The sequence below is a fragment of the Ischnura elegans genome, chromosome 1 (assembly GCF_921293095.1).
Source record: "Ischnura elegans chromosome 1, ioIscEleg1.1, whole genome shotgun sequence".
Classification (NCBI taxonomy): domain Eukaryota; kingdom Metazoa; phylum Arthropoda; class Insecta; order Odonata; family Coenagrionidae; genus Ischnura; species Ischnura elegans.
This window is the reverse complement of record NC_060246.1, coordinates 100831529-100852609: the sequence shown is the minus strand read 5'-3', so window position 1 is coordinate 100852609 and position 21081 is coordinate 100831529. Positions and strand designations below refer to the sequence as shown.

At 38.8% G+C, this 21081-nt stretch overlaps 1 protein-coding gene across 1 annotated transcript in view; it reads left to right on the top strand.

Moving 5' to 3' along the window:
- The window catches only part of LOC124167274, a 111801-nt gene extending 92618 nt beyond the window's left edge, over nt 1–19183 (top strand). Inside the window, exon 8 of the mRNA XM_046545189.1 lies at nt 15063–19183. Coding sequence (XP_046401145.1) covers nt 15063–16136 — 1074 coding nt within the window. The 3' untranslated portion in view covers nt 16137–19183. The remainder of the gene's footprint in view (nt 1–15062) is intronic.
- The last annotated feature ends 1898 nt before the right edge of the window (nt 19184–21081 follow it).

Here is a 21081-nt window from a genome sequence, read left to right as displayed (position 1 = left end):
TTATTTATTTTTTTTTACGAAATTGATATTGTTTTCACAACTATTAGGGTGTCTCTCTGGAATTTCAGCATCGATCGGAGATTATTAGTGAACAAATTTATATAACACTTAATACAGATATTGTTTTGGAGCTTTTGTTAAACTTACGTAGGTACGTAATCGACTCTTTCGGTCGTTTTGAATGATCTTTAGTGATTCAAGTATCGGCCTGTCGAAAAATTATTTTTTCTTTCCTTTTTTTAACGAAATCGATGTTGTTTTGACAACTGTTTCGACGTCTCTCCGGAATTTCAGCATCAATCCGAGATTATTAGTGAACTCGTTCCTCCCTTGACGAATTCCAGCTGGAGTGAAACGAGATGGAACTAATCATGCAGATTCTCCGCTCTTGTTGCGGAATGTTTTCCTGGGCTGTTCCAATAACATTTATAAATTGGAGAGTGCACGACGCGAGGCTGCGGCAGGAGATGGAATTTTGCCTTGCGAATGAGTCGGAAGCCTTCCTATCCAGGAGAGGAACTTCCCCTTTTGGCTGCGGTCTCTATAAACCTGAGATCCGAAACGGATACCTTTGCACCGAATTCCTCCTCCACCGTTGTACGGCGAGGCCCAGTGGCTGAACACAAACCTATATTTCGCGCTGCCCAGCCTCAGGCGATCTCACTTTGTGCCACAGGGAAAATAAAATCCAATGCGGTGACCTACTTCTCCTAAATCATCTTTAGGATACATGAAAGGATTCTCCTTTGATTATTTGGGTGGGCGAGGTGGCCATGGCGTATGACTATGGCACGAAGTGTACCCTGGGGATCTGCGAGACTTCCCTTCCTCAAACGTATAAGGTAATTTAACTGAGTGGAATTTGTCTGTGAAATCATTTTCGGTCAACTCACTTGGAGCATCATGAATGTACGATAACAAACGTCAGATAACGACGTCAGCGAAGAAAGTAAATGTTAATGAGTATTCGTAATAGCTTAAGTATAAAGGACTTAAATTAAGTTGCACGTAGCTGCAAAATCAATTCCGAAGAACTTTAACAAAATAAGGTAAGAGAATTTTTACTCGCATCACGTATGATCAGCATTGGTGTCCTTTTTTCCAGATATAAGATTTTTCTCGTGGTTGTTGAGGGGTCATTATTTATATATAAGATACAATGAGGTCGTTGATCGCTATACTAGTTGCCCATTTCATATGAAAATTGTTCAAGAGCTTTTGATTAGCTTACAAATGTAATAGGCTCTTTCAGACAAATTGAATGATCATAGTATATAGATATTTAGGCGTTTTCTGGAATACTTTTGATAACGTGGAATGGAATTAAATGCATAGAATTCTGAAAGAAATTGGAGAGCACTTCAATGATCGTAGTATTTTGCAGTTTGTATAAAAAGCAAGGGGCTATGATAAAATGTGTACCAAACTTTTGCGAAGCAAGATTAGGAAAAGGAGTGAGACAAGAGTGGGCACTGTCCCCAGTAATTTTTAATGTTTATATCGAGAAAGCCGTTAATGAAATCTTAGAGAAGGCTTTGGGTATGCTGAAATATTCTAACGACATAGGTGTCATCGTTTAGAAAGAGAATGATTTGAAGGAGACTTCGGCAAATATAGAATGAAGAATGGCCAGTAATCAGCTGAAAATAAACAAAAAGAGGCTATTAGTGTGTAGCCAAAGAGAGGGTGTTAGGAATAAACAATAAACTAGGAAAATTATAGCTTGAATAGGAGAAAGATCTTAGTTACATAGAAAGCCAAATTACCGAAGCAAAGATGTGAGGAAAAAATTCATCCGATACTACATATGGATCATGTTTCTATTTGAAAGCAATTTGATTGGATTTTGAATGGTGCAGAGAATTTAAGAGTGGAAGTATTCGAAATGTTATGTTACTGAAAAATGATGGAGATCAAGTGGATCGACCGAGTAAGTAATGACGAAGTTCTAATGAGAGTGATGGAAAAGAGAAGTATTTTAAATACCTTTAAAGAGAGGACGGGGCAGTTTAGTTGGCCACATTATAAGGCATGATGGCCTGATGAAAATAATCACAGGACAGGTGAAAACGAAGAAGATGGCCCCGAATGAGTTACATAGAAATTCATCGAATAAAGCATTACTTGTATATCTTCCTCGAAACATTCTTCAAAGCTGCTTTCTGCGAAAGCAGTCGTATCTACAAAGATGAAATTATCTTAAGTCCTTTAGGGAAGATGAAACGGCCGAAACGTGGCGTTAATTTCCTGAGAAATGAACTTCTTTGGTCGCAATTTTGTCTAAACTAGCGATCTCCGGATTTTATTTTCTAAGCTCATTTCCAAGGGGTTCGAGATCTGGGATCTGTCACCTCTTAGTTCCATTAAATCTCTGTAGTTACTTCTTTAGACGCGCTTTTCTTGGATTCGATAGATGTAGGTGTAGCAGGTAAAATTTTCTTGGGTGAAGACTCTTTCGGGTTCTCTTCCATTTTTTGATGCTCGGAAATGGAGACAGCAAGAGAGTAGTATGCCTTCCTCTGTATATAATTTTGGAAAAAAAAAATTTGCTGGTATCATTTGTAACTCAATTAACTGGTCGTTATTACCATCTAAAAGAGAGGTTTTATATATGAAGGGAAGCTGAGTATTTCAAGACTTTACCGCTAGCGTTAACGCCCACGGCTGGAAGCCTCGTGAAAGCCGATTTGCGGTTTTAATTTTTTCATTTCTGTTTCCATTTCAATTTATTACCGTAGGCCATCCATGCCCTTGGGATGTTAAACATTTGCATATATGATATATCATAAAATTTAAAGTGAACCATTTTTCAATTAAAATTTACAATATAATTAAGTGGGAAATTTTGAAAAACATAATTTTAAAAAAGTAAGGAAATTATTGATGCCTTCATTGCATGCGGAAGCGATATTTGCTCATCGGCTTCGAATAAAATAAAATATGATTAATAGTTATTCGATATAGATGTGCATGTCCATCACGTAAAAATATATGCAATTTAAAAAATTAAGAGATAGATACACCCAGTGCAATAAAAACTTTCAAGTGATAGCGAAGTTCAAAAAACAATTCAACTTGAAACATCTAAGAATTATGAAATGCAGAATGTAAGACGTTTGCAGATAAATATGTACAGTTTTACCACCTCCAATGATACCTTCATGTTGACGTATAATCCAACGAATATACCTCTTTGATTGGCTCATATCATTTTAGGAAGGATCGCCAATATGCGTCATATTGTCACATTATTCATTAGTTATAAAATTATGCACCTTCTATCGTGTTATTGAACCAAGGTATATGTTATCAAACACATCAAGTTATGGTTGATTTGTTCACTTTAATTTTAAGTTGTTTCGTTAGTCACCTACCGCTCATGTCTTGACTATTAGGGAAATGGAATGGGGAATATCTTGTGTGAATAGCTGATAGACCCATGAATACGTTACTATTTAGTGAGTAAATACTCAAAATAAAAGTAGTAAGTTTTAGCTTCTTCATATCGAGGATTAAATTGTCACTGCTTATAACGGCTGGACGAGAACTTAGTATTTGCTCTATTAGAGGTATACGGTTAAAAGGGTGATCTGTGATTCATTTACTAAAAAATTTGAGATTAAAAATTAAAGAGAGGACTTATGTTGTGATCTCATTTCTAACAAGATCTACCAGCATCCATAATTTTACCGAATTCCTCAATGATGAAAATTTTAAAAGCTTTTTTATGCCTAAGATAAAATTCAAACGTATGCGCATGTTTTGGTAGCGATTATAGGTAACCTTTTTGACAGTGTTCCCCTTCGTTAAGTCACCTTAGCCAATTTTATAAAACTTATTGACCTTTTAAAATTTCAAATTAGGGGTTGCTCAACCTGAAACATTTTATTAATTTATTCTCAAAGGTTTTTTAAAAATATCCAGCTCAGAGGCCCCTGCTTGGAAGAATCCTTTTCTCCAGTCAATTTGGCTTTCAAATTTCTTGGGCACGTTATTCAATATTCTGTTATTCCTGATATAGTTGATGGATTTAAGTACAGGTTTGGAATATGCGCCCAAACGTTTCCTCTTGAGCAAATCCGATTATTTTTGTTTCCTAGCAAGGTGAATTCATTACGAATCGTAAAAATCGTATTAAAATAAATAACTAAAACGTTAAGGATACGGATGGTTTTATTTTCGATGAATCTGTGGAATCTGGAAGAAAATTAAAGTGAAAACAGAGAGAAGGGGTGGCCGTAATTAGGCATGATATGACTTATGACTCAAGTTTTTTTTTTAAATACTTGGCGATTATAGGATTTTATACGGTAGCCTATTGCTAAAAAAAGTGCGGTGGTAAAAATTGTTCTGTGGGTGGCCTTAAATAGTAAATGTGTAATATCTGCTTCAGGTTGCAATCGGAATCAAGAAGATGCGGATGGAGTAACGTTTCCTCGCGAGTAAATCCGACTATTTTTGTATTCTAGCAATGTGGTTTCATCAGGGAGCGTTAAAATTGTATTCAAATAAAAAGTTAGAAGTTGATGGATAAGGATAAAGGATACGGATGGTTTTATCCTTGATGAATCTGTGGAATCAGGAAGAAAATTAAAGTGAAAAGAGAGAGAAGGGATGATGGTGATGGAACAGGAGAAGAGAGATAGGAAGGCGATCGAGAAAGAAAGAAAAGCGGAGCCGTTGAACGCACAAGACGGCAATGTAACATAAAAAGACAGAAAGAGGAGAATCTGGAGGGATGAGGGTGAAATATACGAGTGGATGGGTGGTAGGCCTACGCGGCCCCTAAGCAGGAAATGAAAGGGTCGAGGGCGAGGGTAAGGGGTGGGTGGGGGACGGAGAAAAGAGGAGGCTTTGACGGGGGTGATGGGGTGGGAATAAGGAAATAAGTGTTAGAGGGTGGGGGAGGTTAGGGGCTGAGAGGGATAGAAGGGATGGGTAATGGAGCATGGGCGGAACTGGAAATGGAATGCGATGTAAGACGACCGGATAATTTCCAGGGAGTGGAAGGTGAAAGGAATTAATAATTAGCGATGCGAAAAGAAACGAGCCTCCAAGGGGATGCTGAGGAAACGGAAGAAGGAGAGTCGAAGTAATACGAGCCGAAATCCGAGTGAAGTACGCGGAAAGATATTTGATTCCGAGCCTTTCAGGTGAAATGAACGAAAAAAAACTTTTTCGGGACTATAGATGAATTTGTTGGATGACACGAATGCTTCAAGTGTAATAATGACCAAAAAATCTCTGGAGTCAATTATCCCTGTTTTTTTCATTCCATGATGTAATACGGCTAGTCAATGAGGAAAACCAACGCCAAAAAAAAATGTATGAAATTTATTTATTTCGATTACCCCTGAAAACAGTACAATGAGGCCTTTATATCGTGGGTTTTCAAAACCTGACAAAGGCACATTGACACCCATACCCCGGCTGGATGGGGGCAACCTAACCAGGCGAGACTCGAACCCGCGACTTAAGGTTTGGCAGGGGAAGACAGCCCCACCGCCAATGAGGCCGGCCAAGATCAAAATGAAACTTTTTCGGAAATATAAATGAATTTGTTGTATGGAACGATTGCTTCGAGACAAATAATGACCAAAAAATCTCTGGAATAGATTACTCCTGTTTTTTTTTAATTCACTAATGTAATATGGCAAGTCAATGAGAAAAACCCACGAACCCAATGAGGAAAACCCACGAAATCAATGAGAAAATACAATCTGTACACCACCTTATTATCAAGTGTGTGAACTAATTTCAACTCGCCTAAAGAAAATGAGGTAACAGTTGAAATATTCTGGGAAAAGCTGTACATTATTGCAATGCTACTGTGTATTTGAGAGATTTTAGGAAATTGAATGATTCATTGAAACTTGAAAAGGCACAGAATATAATATAATATTGAAATCTTTACAGGAGGCTTACCGTGAATATGATTTTAACAGGTGTAGGAGTGCATGTACTTAAATTGACCCCTCATACTCTTTTACAATTAAAATTTCCACATCTTACCACTCTTCATCCCATCCATAAAACCAATTATTTCCCACGTCTTCTCAGCTTACTTTGCTTTGTTCCTTGCCTGTTTGAGTTCAGCGCATTCTCTCCAATTATTATTCATTCCAGCCTTAATGAAAGATTCATGCAGGGAACTGTTGCTTTCGGCTCCTTCACTTGGTTAACGCTATTCATGTGAGGCAGGTAATTCATATATACAAATAGAAGACTCTCATTATGATGTTTGCATAAAATTAAGGAATTAGAAGCTGGAAAAAGCTTTAACACATTTTGATAAATAACAACTCACGGGAAATTTATTGAATAAATATAGTAAAATAAATAAAGCCAAATTGAAGTATTTTAAATAACTTACTTTTAGAAGGACGTAGAGAAAACGAATATGAGGGAACTGAAGTAAATAGCTAGGGAAAGAGATAAACTAAGGGCTCTCGTATGACAATTGTAGGATTGTAGGGATAACAATTAACCCTATGAAACTGACGTGAAGGGTTGAAATAATAATGGAAAAATATTGAATGATTGTAATAATACTGCTCAGAATAATAATGCTCATCTTAAATGATTTTCTTGTTTACTTCAGGCTTCCATATTCTGTTGCTGGTAAGGTGTATCATGCTCGTTAGAATCCAACTTCATTTCGTCCGTATATCTTTGATGCCAACAAACGAAAATATTATTTTGGGGTATCCAATCGGATTAAGCAATAGGTTGAAGCCGTGATCCGTTGCGTTAATTTGCTATAAGGTATATATTTCGGATTTCTACAGTAATATAACCGTCATAGAAGAAAACTTTAGGTGGGTGGATCTCATTTTCCTCATTGCTTGTATTTCTTTAATATTAAAGTGAAGGTCTAACATGTTCTCAGTAAGTAGCTCCCGAAAGCTTTCCCTTTCAATTCTTTGCCATCATGTGACCATGTGAATACGCCCATTTGTGCGGACCATTCCGAATGTGTCAGCTAGGTACGTTTAACGTCCGTGTGGCTCATGCATTAATGAACTTCTCTTTACAGTTCACCGATCCGGTTTTTTGATCTTAAAAGTGTATGATTAATTAAACTTCATGATGAATATTCGTTCCCAAAAATGCACCTAGGGAGAATTTTCTCATTAGTAATTGATACATATATATTGATGAAGATAAATTTTCAAATGATATGAAATCTTGGTTTTAGTACAAGAGTAATTTATGTGTACTTTATGGATAGTAGTCACTTAAAATACGAGGCATGAAGAGTATTGCGCTGTGTACATTTGAGTAGAGTTAACAATGATCCTCTACTCATGCTTCAGGAAGGACCCATTTGCATATTTAAGTTATTTTATTTCATTACCAAACCACCGAATACAGTTCATATTGGCCATATTTATCGGAGTATTCAACAAGTTAAACAATTAAACGTACACTAACATCCATGCCCTGGAGAGGGGAAACCTACCCATACGGGACTCGAACCCGCGAACTCTTGTTTGGCAGGCGAGGACTTTACCCCGCCGCCACCGTGGCCGGCAAATACCGAGGCTTATACCTCTCTCAACAGCTGTTGTCATAACTTTAAGGAATGCTGACGCAGCCGTTTTTAAGTATGAAAAGGGATGAATTGTTATGTTTCCAAGAGTAGTTTTCAGCGCAGTTTTGGCTTATTGAAAATTTTAAATAACTCTATGTATTTTTTGGAAGCAGCGTAAAACTGTAAATCTCTGTATATGCGTTCCATGAAGAAAATGCTAATGATATACATCTGCATAATACCCTACATCCGCCGTAATAGGCGTGGGAGGGGATATTAGGACACCAAATGGATTATGCCTGGTTTTGAATCAGTATCTATGGCAGTTGTGCTTTTATTGACTTTGTTAATCTTCCTTTTTTCCCAACCTGGTTGAGTTAGGTGATGTCAATGATAAATTTTAATGAAGTTATTTTAGAAAATATTTTTATTATGAAATTGGTAAATATTAAAAGAACTTTTAATTTCCAACTCAGTAGTTCCTCTTAATTGAGCTGGCAAGAGTTGGAACGAGGAGTTTCGGGTTAGGCTATCGCAGAAGTTTTGGTCATTACGATTAATGTTCACTGGTATTTGCTTGAAATGGGCGTGAAAAGCTCATCATATTTTAAGAGAATGAAATGTATTTTGTCAGAAATGAATTAGGAGTGTGTCAGTTTTTTTTTCTTTAAGATAACTCAAGTTCACAACTCCCAGACGAAAACTCATGACGAAAGGCTTACTTAGGTGAAACTACGCTGGTTATCGTATTATTATATAAAGATTCAATGATTTAGTTGTAAAACTTTGAAACGTCAGGTAACATGCATGCATTTTTACTACTTCAATTTTACTCAAGCACGAAATAGTTTTTTGGTACGTCAAGCACGTCCTTATTCGTATGGAAATTTTCTTAAAACACTATGATACCTTCATATCTTCGTTGAAAGTACCCACTAATAATATCTCCTCGAATGCTTTGAACATTTTCTTACCTTCACTGCACACAAGGACTGAGGGAAATTGATGATGGCCACCGGTCTTGGGAGAGTTGAGGAGGGAATTAAGGTAGAAATGCGATTGATGTTACGAGGTAAACATTCGAAGAAGCGGGGAAGATTGAATTAAGGCGAGAGTTTTGGGAAGAGGATGAGAGCATTGAGCCGTTGTCTTTGTTGGCCCCGAGATTAATGAATGGAATCCCTGAGTGGGACGATTGGTTGGACGTACGGAGGTGGATCTTTACTTCGCTGATAGAGAGGCGAGGATGAAGGGAGAAGGAAATTGGTGGAGATGGGTGCGGGATGCTGGTAATAAGTGGGCGGAGGAAAGGGCCACAGGAGTGTTGGGTTAAAGCGCAAACGTTAATAATAGACACAAATGTTAAAGGTTAGCTTTAAATAGGAAATTGGGAAAGACCGTTCATGTTGGTGATTTACATTGTGGCGAATGAGTAATGATTAACCCACCTCAGGCAGCCATGGAGGAGATTATCCGGTGGAGCTCCCGAGCAACCTTCACAGCCAGATTTCGTAATTAACTATCTGTATATTTATACATCTAAACTCCATGCTATATCTATTCGGTATATTTCACTTATATCCTCATGGGGCTATATAAAATTTTCGCTTGTCATTAATTGATATGCAAGCTTTCGCCTGAGACCTGTTAATTTTTAAGCGACCTCGTATGATGTCGTAAAGTCTTCTCGGCCATCGTCCTCAGGGGGGTATTAGGTTAAAGTGATTCTTTTTGGAGTTAAGAATTATGCATCTATATAAATTACATTGGTACTTACACCGCAAGGTTACCATTTGGTTTGCGGCGGGAGGTATTGGTCACCAACAGCTCTATTGAGAGAGAACACGAAAAAGAAGAAAATAAGTTGGGCGCGTTAAGAGTGATTTGAATCTCTGAGTTCAGTACTTATTTATTTAAAAAAAAACTCTACCGGAGGAAATCATTTGCCGATTCCGAAAATTCGTACCCAGATTTCTGAATTCGCGCCAGGTCTTCTGCGCTTAGTGTTACCAAGCCATATTCTTCCCCAGCGAAGATTTCCTGGTTCGAACCATGGTCAAGGCAATTGTTTTTCCTCTGTGGACGTTTCGTACATTATATACACTTGTGGTTGACTCCGTAAAGTAATGCCGCTGGCTGGCCTGTACTTATTTTATTGAATAATTTATCAAAGTAGTTAATTGTTCTCATTGTCCTATAAAAATGCTCAAGGCAAAATATCGCTCTTATTTTATCATTTTTGTCGGACCTCGAAATAAAGAGAGGTTCTAACATGATGTTCTCTCTGACGAAATCTAAATAGAGTCTAAATTTTTAGAATAACTATTATTGTAATAGGTGAACCAATAGTGAAATGGTACATGCATTCACACTAAAAAACAAGGGAGGAAAAGTTTCTTTTTCACAGAAAGATAGGGTTATTTACGACGAGAGTGGGAAGGATTCCATGAAATGTAGACAATTTCACCAGTAATCGTACTTTTTTCACTTCTGTTTCTAGTTTTGAGTGGTAGGAAATGAGTTTGCCTCTAAACGCTTCTCCACTGGTCGGAAATTGGGTCCTACAACAAGAGACTTGCATCCATTAATTCTCCGTGCGAAGATAATTTGGTTGATTCTCCGGAAACGGAAGCAATACTCCACCATATCTTTCGATTGAATACCAAAAAGATGAAATATAGTATTAATGTGCTCCTTGGTGGAATGGATATTTTTTCCTCATTTCAAAGATGAAGAAAGAAGGGGATCCCGTTGATGAGCGAAAGTCATTTTTCCCTTGACTTTGGAGTCTTCCTTACTTTTCAGCGGAAGCTCACATTAATTAGGCAAGAATTATTTGAGAATCGGACGCAGGAGAGATTCATTGGCTGGGCAGGAAGATCGAAAGGAAGAACCACCTTGGAAGATGGCTACATTCACCCATCATTTCTCACCGGGGACTCCACCCCATTTCAAGACTCTCCTCTACGCGCAACCTTTAACCTTCGCCTTGTTGGCGTTACGCGTTCATTATTTTCTTTCTTATGGACGAAGGACTTCCTTCTCATTCTCTCTTTTTTGTGTCTGCCTTCTCTTTTGTCTTGATTCCATCAGGTGGAAGGTAAGGCAGCCATTATCGTACCTCATTGGGAGAAGGACATTGAAATTCTAACTTTTGTCGCTGCGAAGTCGGATAATGAACTCGAAGAAATGAAAGGGTGGCAGAAAAGTCGAAATTTTCTGCGAATAAAACATGACAGTGCAATCGGACTTAAGGTACATTGCTGGATTGCGCACCTATTTTTACCACTGGCTTCGGAGTGTAGACTTTAACCAATGTATGTCAATGGGAATTATGTTTGAGATCTATTCCCCAAACATTAGTCTTCATAAATAGGTATAAATTTGATATATAAATTCGAAATTTGAGAAATACCTCGCCAGGTTTGCATTACATCGCCGAGAATGTTGCTGGCAAAGCTGAATTCAGATAAGGTATTATGTTTTTGAGCTCTTTCTATCACTAACTTGCGGATGAACTTAAACATAGCCATGCACTTCCATAAACGAGCATTATGCGTCATATGTTTTTCAAGGCAATACGGAAACAATTGTTTCATCCCAAAATGGAAATTTAAAACAAATGTGTTACATGCATTTTTATTTTATCTCAGATTTTCACGGAAAAGGTTAAAAAGCAATAGATTATCGTAAAATTGAAAATCTCTTTGATCTAATTTGTCGCATTAGAAGGGCTCATAAACCAGCGTTTCTTATTGGTGGTAGGTTTACACACCTATACGATTTAATCAGGTGGCCGTACTATAGAAGATACCACATTAGAACGAGATTTGCGTGAAAAGCTAAGGTTCGCGAACGGTGAGATGGACGGTAGTGAAAAGATAAGTGGCAGAGCTTATTAATGATTTATATGATAAATTTTCAGTTGAGATATGGCAGTGAGCATGATTGGAACAGGTTCAAACTTTTACAGAATCGAAAATGAGTCCTGCAATGGAAGACTGGACTGAAGGATAGCGCGGAATAGAAAAGGATACATTGTCATTTGTGATAAAACAAACGAAGGACAGACCCATATTGGAGTAGGAAATCTATTCAGGTCTAGGAAGAGAATTTATCGCATATAATAAACGTTGCTGCATGTATTTAACATTTACCGTGTTGACAATAGTACTGTAGCACTGTACCCAAGAACTGGCCATTTTCAATACCTTTTTGTTATTTCTGATCAGCCAACCTTCGACGCGAGGAATAGGTGTTTGGTATCATTTTATAGAATAAAAACTTCTTTAATTTTTTGCGCCTGTTGATGTTGAGATTATAAATAAAGTTATTCCGTTTATTGTAAAATGAGAAACTACGATTTTTCAAAAGACGGATGGTTTGATATAACGCTCGCAGCAAAAATCGAAGGATTTAACGTGGCGAAATATTATACCCAAAGCACGCAAAGTATTAGGTATTTAATGAGGTTAGCCATAATTTTAGTGTATTATTATTTGAAAAGGTGGTTGACATTAATTTTTAAAATGACAAGATAAGTTTATGTATTCAAGGTCGAGCCCGTAGTTATTTTTCAATTAGAAAAATGTCCTGTCCGTACTGTCCCTGCTCCAAAATTTCGATTTAATTGTTTTTATTCACAATAATTAGTCGTTTATCTACTTTTTTACTCGTTTACGTATAGGGCGCCTGCAATTATAGCCAGACGGAATATTTCCATGAGATTCCATTCACTGCTTCCCGTCTCGCACCATCACAACCCCTTCCGCGGAGATAGGTAATCCTCTCCCTAATTTAGCATTATGCGTATTCGTTTCCCACAATATGCGCACGTATGAATTAATCCGATTAGATTCACGTTAATCATGCGGATGTTTTTCTTGTACACGCATTAAAATGAGACCTGAGGAGATATTCGCAGCGAATGAGAGCATTTTGCGATGAACTCGGCGGAAACTTTATTTTAGCGCTTGTCTCGATATCGTTCCGTAGCAAAGCAGTTTGCGCGTTATGTAGGCGTCCTTATCGTGAAAATGATTCATTTCATCGCAGGATTCGTTTCATCGCAGCCAGGTTTGGACGCGAAAAGCAAACTCTGCTGATGGCCAAATGTTTTGAACATAAACGAACGAATGTTTGTTTTCCTAGGTGGGTAGATGGAGTGAAGAGGGATGTTTAGATTGCAAAATTCATGATATAAACTCCGGTCCAGCTAGGAGTTTGGAGGTGGTCAAAGTGCTTTGCATTTTACTTCAAGTGCGGCCAGCTTTATTACTTTCAATCCGATTTTACGCTACACAGAAATGTTGAAGTCAAATATGAACCCATGTATTTGTTTTTATTTTTACTAACGCAAACTTCCATGAAACCGGTTCATTGAGATAAAGGAACTAGAGATAAGTGGAGAGCCTAGGTTCCTTTTGCAAACAAATGGAAAAAAATATCCCTAATGGCAAAAATATTACAAGTATTAAATTGTAAAGCGTGTTTTGAAAATTTGATAACATAAAATCGTACACAATACAGTGCCTACTGTGTAGATAATGGAAGCGCAGAAATGACTTCTCTTTGGCTCAAAAAGAAGATATTTGTCGTGATAAGTGGAAGAAATTTTTATTTGATGGAAGAACTTGAGACGCCACTCGCAAATCGTCAACGTTGAAGGGTGATTATCAAAGTATAGCTAACAAAGTATCTGTAAAATAAATAATTTAGCATGAATTAAGACATTTAGCATATACGTAAATTTATAGCACGTAGGTACTACGTTAATCAACTACGTTAAAGCACATAAACGTACTTCTCTCATTTTGATGATTTAATAATATACTTGACATTCATGCAGTTATTCATTTTAATTATTTGGCGGTTAGAATGTGCCCTTAAGGCATAACCTAATAACCTTCAAATGCGTGTATCCAAGTCTTTAATGGCATTCACTTCCAGTATAAAAGCAAACAAACCCTCTTGGCAGAGTACTTACTCGAGTTGAGCGGATGAAATATTCAGCTCAAATACGTTACTGCAACTAAGGTTTACGTAACATTTTATGACTTCCCTGAGAGGTTAGGCGCATCATTGTTTTCACATGCATGCGTCATTCACAATCTCTGTCGTTCCAAGCTGCACCAACGCCGTATCGTGCTTCGCCTCACTACTTCCAAAATTCCCATTTTGCCAGCCCTTAAGCCCCTCCTTAATTGAGTTCCTCGGAAGACAAAACTTATGCGGGAGCACGCCATCAAGCAAAATCTTGAGGCGATTCCGCCTGTAATCCTCGCTCCACTCCGATCGCTCGTTCCAATTAGTTTTCTTTATCTCTCTTCCTATCCCGATAACCCCATGCTCCCCCTGCGAGCTACCGAAATTCCCAATCCCCGAAATACCTGCCCAAGATTCCTCCCTCGTCTCTTCTCCGTGGATAGAAATTCCGGGCGCCACCTTGATCCAATCACGCGTCCATTCCACCCTCGCAGCCGTGACTCTCCCACGAATTAATCACCCAATTTCGGGACGATCAGAGTGATGAGGTGAGTCGAATATCCGAGTGGCCCTTCTCGGTGATTCGAATGGACGTTTATGCAAAGGGTAATTGAAGCATGCAGTTTCCTTTAGGAGGCTGTTAGAAATTCTGGAGAAGGTGGTGAATCATTACTATAAGGATGACTTCGTGCACACTTAAATGCCTAGTATAAAAACATCAACGCATAAATGCGTTATTATTAGAATTCCCTTATGGAAATTGGGTGATCCGACGTAAGTTTCGGTCACATAAACTATTCAGAGAAATTAATATCTTTAACCGAAGTTAAAATCTGGTGTATTTGAGTTGGCATTAATTTTCATCGATCAAAAAGAATTGTAATGCTGTCTGATACCCGTTTAATGTCAGAATATTTCTTTATGGTTTGTTAGAACTCATCGAGCGATAACATGCATGCATACTATTGGTTGGATCGATAAACTTGGCAGAATATGGATGCTGTGTATCACGAGTCTTGTCACGTGTCCCCTCTATTTTTTTATAATGCACTACCGAATGGAGAATTCATAATTAAAGGATGCCCTCGCTTGCAATGGAAAAGTAATTCCACATGTTTCACTGTAAACCATAGAGAATTCGAAAAAATATTTAAAAGCTTTGTGCTAAATTTGAATGATTATAAGCATGTTAAATACATAATTAAAAATAATTATAATTCTTTTGTAGTAATTTTGTAGAATCGATAAAATTATTTTTGCTGTAATTCCACTTTGAGGTGTGAGTAATTAAAAAAAAAATTCTTTTTTCAAGATTCACGGGATTCGCAGTATTTTGGTTCCTTTTCTTACCGTAGCATGAGCACATTTACCTCTCCGTCAATGAATATACTTTAATAATAAAAAGAAAATCAACTTTGCTGAATATCTTATTTTTATTATCCTGCGATTGAAATAGACACCATTGCTTTGTCACGACTCTGTTGGCCGTATGACTTTTCACTACTAATGCGACCCATTTATTTTCCCTGTATTCGATTTGCAGAAGGGCCACGAATGCAAGGCGACTCAGCGGCCCTCTGGCCCGGTCCGCCTGCGCGTGGGTCCGTGCCGCAGCCGCAAGCGCTTCCGCCCACGCTCGTGCGGAAACTGCCCGGGCGCCTGCTGCCGCCCCGTGCTCACCCACACCATCCGGGTGCTCTTCGCCTGCGCCACCCGCCGTGGACACCCGCTGCCCGACAGCGAGGGCGGCGGAGCGGGCGGCTCCGGGGAGGACCAACTGCAGCTAGGGGGCTGGGGGGGCAGGTGGCTCCCGGCACCACCACCCTCCCTTCTCGCCATGTCCCCACCGGGAACGGACCTTTGGGAACGAGACCCTGCCAAGGAGAGGAAGAAGTCGACTAGAAGGGGCAAGTACGAGCGGCAGCAGATGTCCTCGGCTCAAGTCCAAGAGTCCTGGGAGACCCCCAGCCTTTTCCACGGCGGCGGAGGGTCTGAGGAAGGCGATGGTCCTCCTGCGAGCAGCTCCGATTCTGGAGGAAGGATGCGGAGGAAAGCCGACGGGTTCGGGGAAGTCGACGGCGAGGGATCCGAAGAAGGTGGGGAACTTCCTGCCGGCGCCTCCGTCCACCGTGGAGGAAGGCTGCGCAGACGAGCCGACTGGTTCGGTGGAGTACTCGGCGAGGAAGCTGGAGCGAACATATTGATGATCAAGCCGAACCTGCCCAAGGAGACGAGGCAGCCGAAGCGGAGGCGTCTGGATGTCAGACGAGGCGGGAGGCAGAACGGTGGTGGACGCGGAAAGAGGAGCCTCCCCTTACTGGAGTGGCCCCTGCTGCCCTTGCAGAGGTCTCCCAGGGGCGTGGCGAGTCACCAGTTCGACTGGAGCCACGAGGCAGCCAACGAGGAGGAGCTGGTCACCTTGAGCGTGCAGTGGATCGAGAAGTGTCAGTGTTCCGAGATCCCGTGTCCAGAGACGCCAGCGATCGAGCTGGAGGGAGACGGAGGAGTGGAGTGGAGCGCTGAGGTGGACGAAGAAGAGGACGACGGGGAATACATGGTGTCGGACGCCAGAGGGGAGATGATCCTACACCGTGTCCACAGGGAAATGAAGCCATAGGGGTTGCATAGATGCTCACGAGGGACCGCGTTCCGTTTCTTCGACATTTGATAGGAGGGTGTTGAAATCTAAGAAAGAATCTTTCTCCGGATTTATAAAATAGTTCACGGCTTCACTTGGTGGAAGTTAGATATATTCACGATAAAAAGTATAAATGTTAACTTCCAAACTTTGATTCAAAACTCTACTACCGACAACGGTTTCAAAATATAATGACCTTGACAATGGCATTATATGTTGAAACCATGGCTATTAGTTGAGTTTTGAATTGAAGAGTGGAAATTACCTTCCCCGGATGTTGTGCAGGTAAATTTTAGTCGGACAGAGGATTGGATTAACTCCTTCATCTCTGCAAGCGTTTCGCTGAATGACCTGCTCGCCACCATTAGGTCTAATTAGTCGGTTATAGCTGTTAAGGAACCGGTCTCTTTGAGAAACGTTTAGTACGACTGAAGAAGTTAATCTGGTGCCTTACCCTAAAAGAATTCACTTGAGTGTTAAAATCTATGCCCCACGGATATGGTTAATTTTTGAATACATCTCTATCACGTGCATTGATTTTTGGCGGTCAAACTTTTTATGCATATAGGTCATCCCTGGGGGGTCAAAACCGAGTTTTTTTTACGACAAAAATGAGCTGTACCTGTGAATTTGGCTAGATGTATATGAGTTTTTAATCTGTTTTTAATCAATTTCTTGTTTCGAAACACGGCTCTGCACTCAACTTCATTGCGATAGATGCTTTCTGGTTAACCATACGGTATGCCTAATTAACCCCTTTCTGACGTCGTAAATGTTGCAGTTTGTATGCAACATGGGTATATGATCTTTTTATTCATACGAAATATTCATATCGTCGATGGTCATGCAGTGTTGAAAAAATGTTATTATTTGTATTTTAAGCCTTTATAAAAGTGACACGGTATTCTTTCTAAATTATAAACCGCCAAGACTGAAATCGTCTTAATTAGTCTTGATAATATTGGTAAAAATTGGAGATATGCTGACATGAAATTCCATAGTTTTGCGAATTGAGTGCGTTGTAACTATGAGAACATTTTTCTGGAGAGGAAGGAGAAAATTTTTTAAATCGTACTCCGTTAAATTGGCTTCAGGATTCAATACTGCTTCACAGCGTGAATTTTTAAGAACAGTTATATAACCGTTTTCGGATATATTTTTCTTGTTGAAATAACACCTATGAAACTAGTCAAACGGATGGCTGCAGCTGTTATAAAAATATACACTCCGAGAAAAAAACGTCTTTTTTATTTAAACAAACCATGTGCCAATAAATGCATACAATGCCATATAAATGGCTAATTTTGTTCTTTCGGGTATTTTTTGTTGATATTTCATTACTATTATTCCCGTTGTACTCCGCTGATTTCGAAAAGCTGCAGCAAGTTATGGAAGGGGATAAGTACTCAAAATAACTCCAGAAGTTTTTCGAATCGATTATTGTGAATTAGGATACCCATCATGCCTTTTGTCTGCCTTAGAGAAGCTGGGGTTTCCAAAAGCAATTAGGACAAAGTTATATTAGAGAAGTTTGATCAATCACTAATTTTAATAATCTGAACAAGGCCTAGTGAAGACATCCATGAAACCCTTGGAGTTATACCAATTCCAGATATTAAAGCTGTATTGAAACATAATGGAATAAATAGGTAATATTAATACTTGCATGATTTGTTATTGTGTTGTATAACATTTCTAGGAGGGTTCAATTCGAAAGACAGATATTTGCTCGGTAATTATTGTAACACATTATGGTCAAGAGTGGTTCAGAGTGGTTATCACTTCTGGTATATTAATGAACTGGTGATTTGCATGAGACTGGGCTACCGAAACAATAAATATTAACATTTACAGGTCATGAAGTGTTTGAATGCTGAGAGGAAACGAGAGCAGAACTATGCTTCTTTAATGGCCTCGAAGTTAGGTACACTATACTGTGTGAAGGATTCTTATAAACCCGTAAGAGGCCACAAAATTCTAAGCAATCCCATTTCTGCTCTTATAAGATTTAGGAGAGTAATTTACAACCGTGTCTCCTTCCCAATTAATTATTATGGGGAACCAGCGTTTTGCAGGGCAACGAGTTATCATAAGTATTTTACAATAAGTTGTCATATCATATCGAAAGGAATAAAAGTTAAACCGAAGTGTATGTAGGTGAATGTTTACTCATGTAGATGCCAACCATCTGATTACTTCAGATCCATAATTTGTATAAAGAGGAAGGATTTTCAATTGGAAACGATGAGATATGGAAGTATTATCTCTTTATATTCATTACCATATTTTTTACTTTAACACGAATGGTTCCCGATTTTTTTAAACATTTCTGTGACGGTCGGTTATTTTTCGTCACAATCAGTGGTGTAACACATTATAATAAAGTTAATGCAAATCATTTCTGACCAAAGTTCGAGAATAAGGGTATAAATCTGATATTATACGCTGAAAAAATAAGACTTTCATGTCGAAGTCAGAAATTATTTGTGAAATGAGCTGTTGATCTGTTTCTCTGTCCTAACTTAGAACTTAAACTGCATTATTTATACGCTTGATTTATTTTAGAGTTATTTTGTTACCTGTCCTCTGTATATGCCAAATATATAAGTATTTTGAAGTAATTCTTAAAAGATTAGGTGATCCAGATTTAGCTTAGTCCTTTTGTTGCGGTGTTGAACTTTTTTTTTACAGTAAAGACTCAAGAAATACCTTAGCTCAAGCATTTATTGTTCCAAACTTTAGTCAACTGAGGTAATTAACTGTCCGTGTAAGTTCCTAGCTAGCCAAATAAAGTTACCTACACTTTAAGAGCAGTTGGTGTTCGCTGTATCAAGAGTGATTTGTTTTACATTCTCTCTTTTTAAGTGCACACTTTTGTTTGAGTGTCATATTAGTCGTAAAAAATATCGCATATTATTTATCGTTTATGCGCACGTTGCGCGCGAGCTGTGAAAGTGATATTATGTACATATTCTGTGAATATAACCGATATTTATTTACTAAAATAAACATATACTTTATTTTAATTTTTCAAGGTGTTATTTCCTAATAAAGTTATCAACTCAACAGAAATGAAATTTTTTAAAACTGTGTATTTCTTTTAAAATATCCTATTATCTGGCGAGATGAGAAATTTATAATGTCTACATTTAGCTAAATTGATGAATATTTAGTTTTTTTTTAATTATTTTTCCTCAAGAAATTCAATACTGTCTCATTAAAATCGTTTTCAGGAAACGTTAGCAACAATGTCTCACCCTTGCCTTGGAAAAATAATTTCAAATAGAAATGAATATTTTTTTAAATGAATACAGTAAACTGCGTGATAAAAATATATGTGATGCACAGCTTTATCGACATTTTACTTTCCAAAATCGATCAGTATGTAAAAAAATATCAGTTGTCCCTGATGCACCAGTATCTGCAGTCATTAACACTCCCTTTGAAGCACTATAACACAAGTAGCTATTCATTTTCGTTTAGTTTGAATAAGGTATAGAAAAGTGTGGAGGAACTAAAAGGCATGAAATAGTTTCCTTCTAGGCAAAAATGATCTTGATTCTTAAGCTGACTTAAACTTCGTTTTGCCTCATTTTAGGCCATAAAGGTAGAAGTCTAAGATATCATTTGTGTATCTTTAAAAATTCCGTTGGAACGTAGGCCCTGTTTCATCTCTGGAAGGGAGTTGAAGACGAAATATTGGGTTAACTCCATTTTCATCACCGAACAAAAATGTCGAAAGAATGAGGAAAAGCCGCTGTCACATTATTTGCGGCCTATTTGATCATCCATAAAAAATAGAGAGGTCACCAAATGGAATTTGCATTGCGGTTATGAGTATAGACCCAGAGGAAGAAGTTTCTCTGCGGGGAAAACGTTGGGTGGAATGAAATGATGTTGAATTCCTTCCTCTCCACAGCCCGCCACCCTCATTCTCTCCTCTTCATTCCACTATATACAGTTTAAAGTCTGCGGCTGGAGGGATAGGAAGTGGTGAGAAGTGAAGGAGGTTGGGTGGGGGTGGAGGTTTTGGCGAAAGGGAAGAGGGGAGAGCATTTTACGGTCTCGGTTGAGCTTAGATTAGATTTTTAGAAGTTCCTCGGGTTTTGCGCATTACTTTCCTGCGGTCTTTATTACGACGAGTGCCTCCGGACTCGGGTAGAGAGCATAGGGAGGAGGAAATTCAGGCGACCCTTTTCATTAAACGGGTCGGGGCGAGCCAGCCGTCTTGCGAAACGAGCGAAAATCTTCTTCCGAACGGAGCGAAGATACGCATTCTTTCGTAAGCCCAGGTGGGAAATGCGTCCTATTGAAAGCATTCTTCCCAAAAAAACCACTGTCGCATTCAATTCAAATGCCGGTAAGCTCGCGGTAAAATAAACTCGCGGTAAAATAAACTCGCGGTTGGAATAAGCTATAATTTGAGCTTCATCTGCCGATGATGTGAAGTAATGCAATGGATCGTGAAGTGTACAAAAATATCATAATTTTTCAATATAGTGATACCTTAGGTGAGACTTAGCCGGCTAAAATTCTTACATGGAAGGGGGAACACCCAGTATTTGCAATCGTGGGTAAGAAACATGTGATCGTCGTACAAAAAGACAGTGTCGCATCCGCGAATACCGTCGGTGTGGCCGATAAGTTCGTCTTAGGGGACTACTTAAAGGAGGTTTCAGTCCATCTAGTAGAAGCTTAGTACGCGATGTTGTCACTTCGGTCGCTTTTTAATGGGCTTCCCAAAATGTCCGTTGCAATGAGTGCTGAGCGATTATATTATTGTATATTCTTGAGTAAAAATCAGAGCAGTAGCGCAAATTATATCATATTTATCCGCGAAATTCGGATCGTTCTTCCGTCAGCGACGTGAGTGGAGACTTTTATAACGCCATTAAAACTCACGGTAAATAACCGCACGAATAAT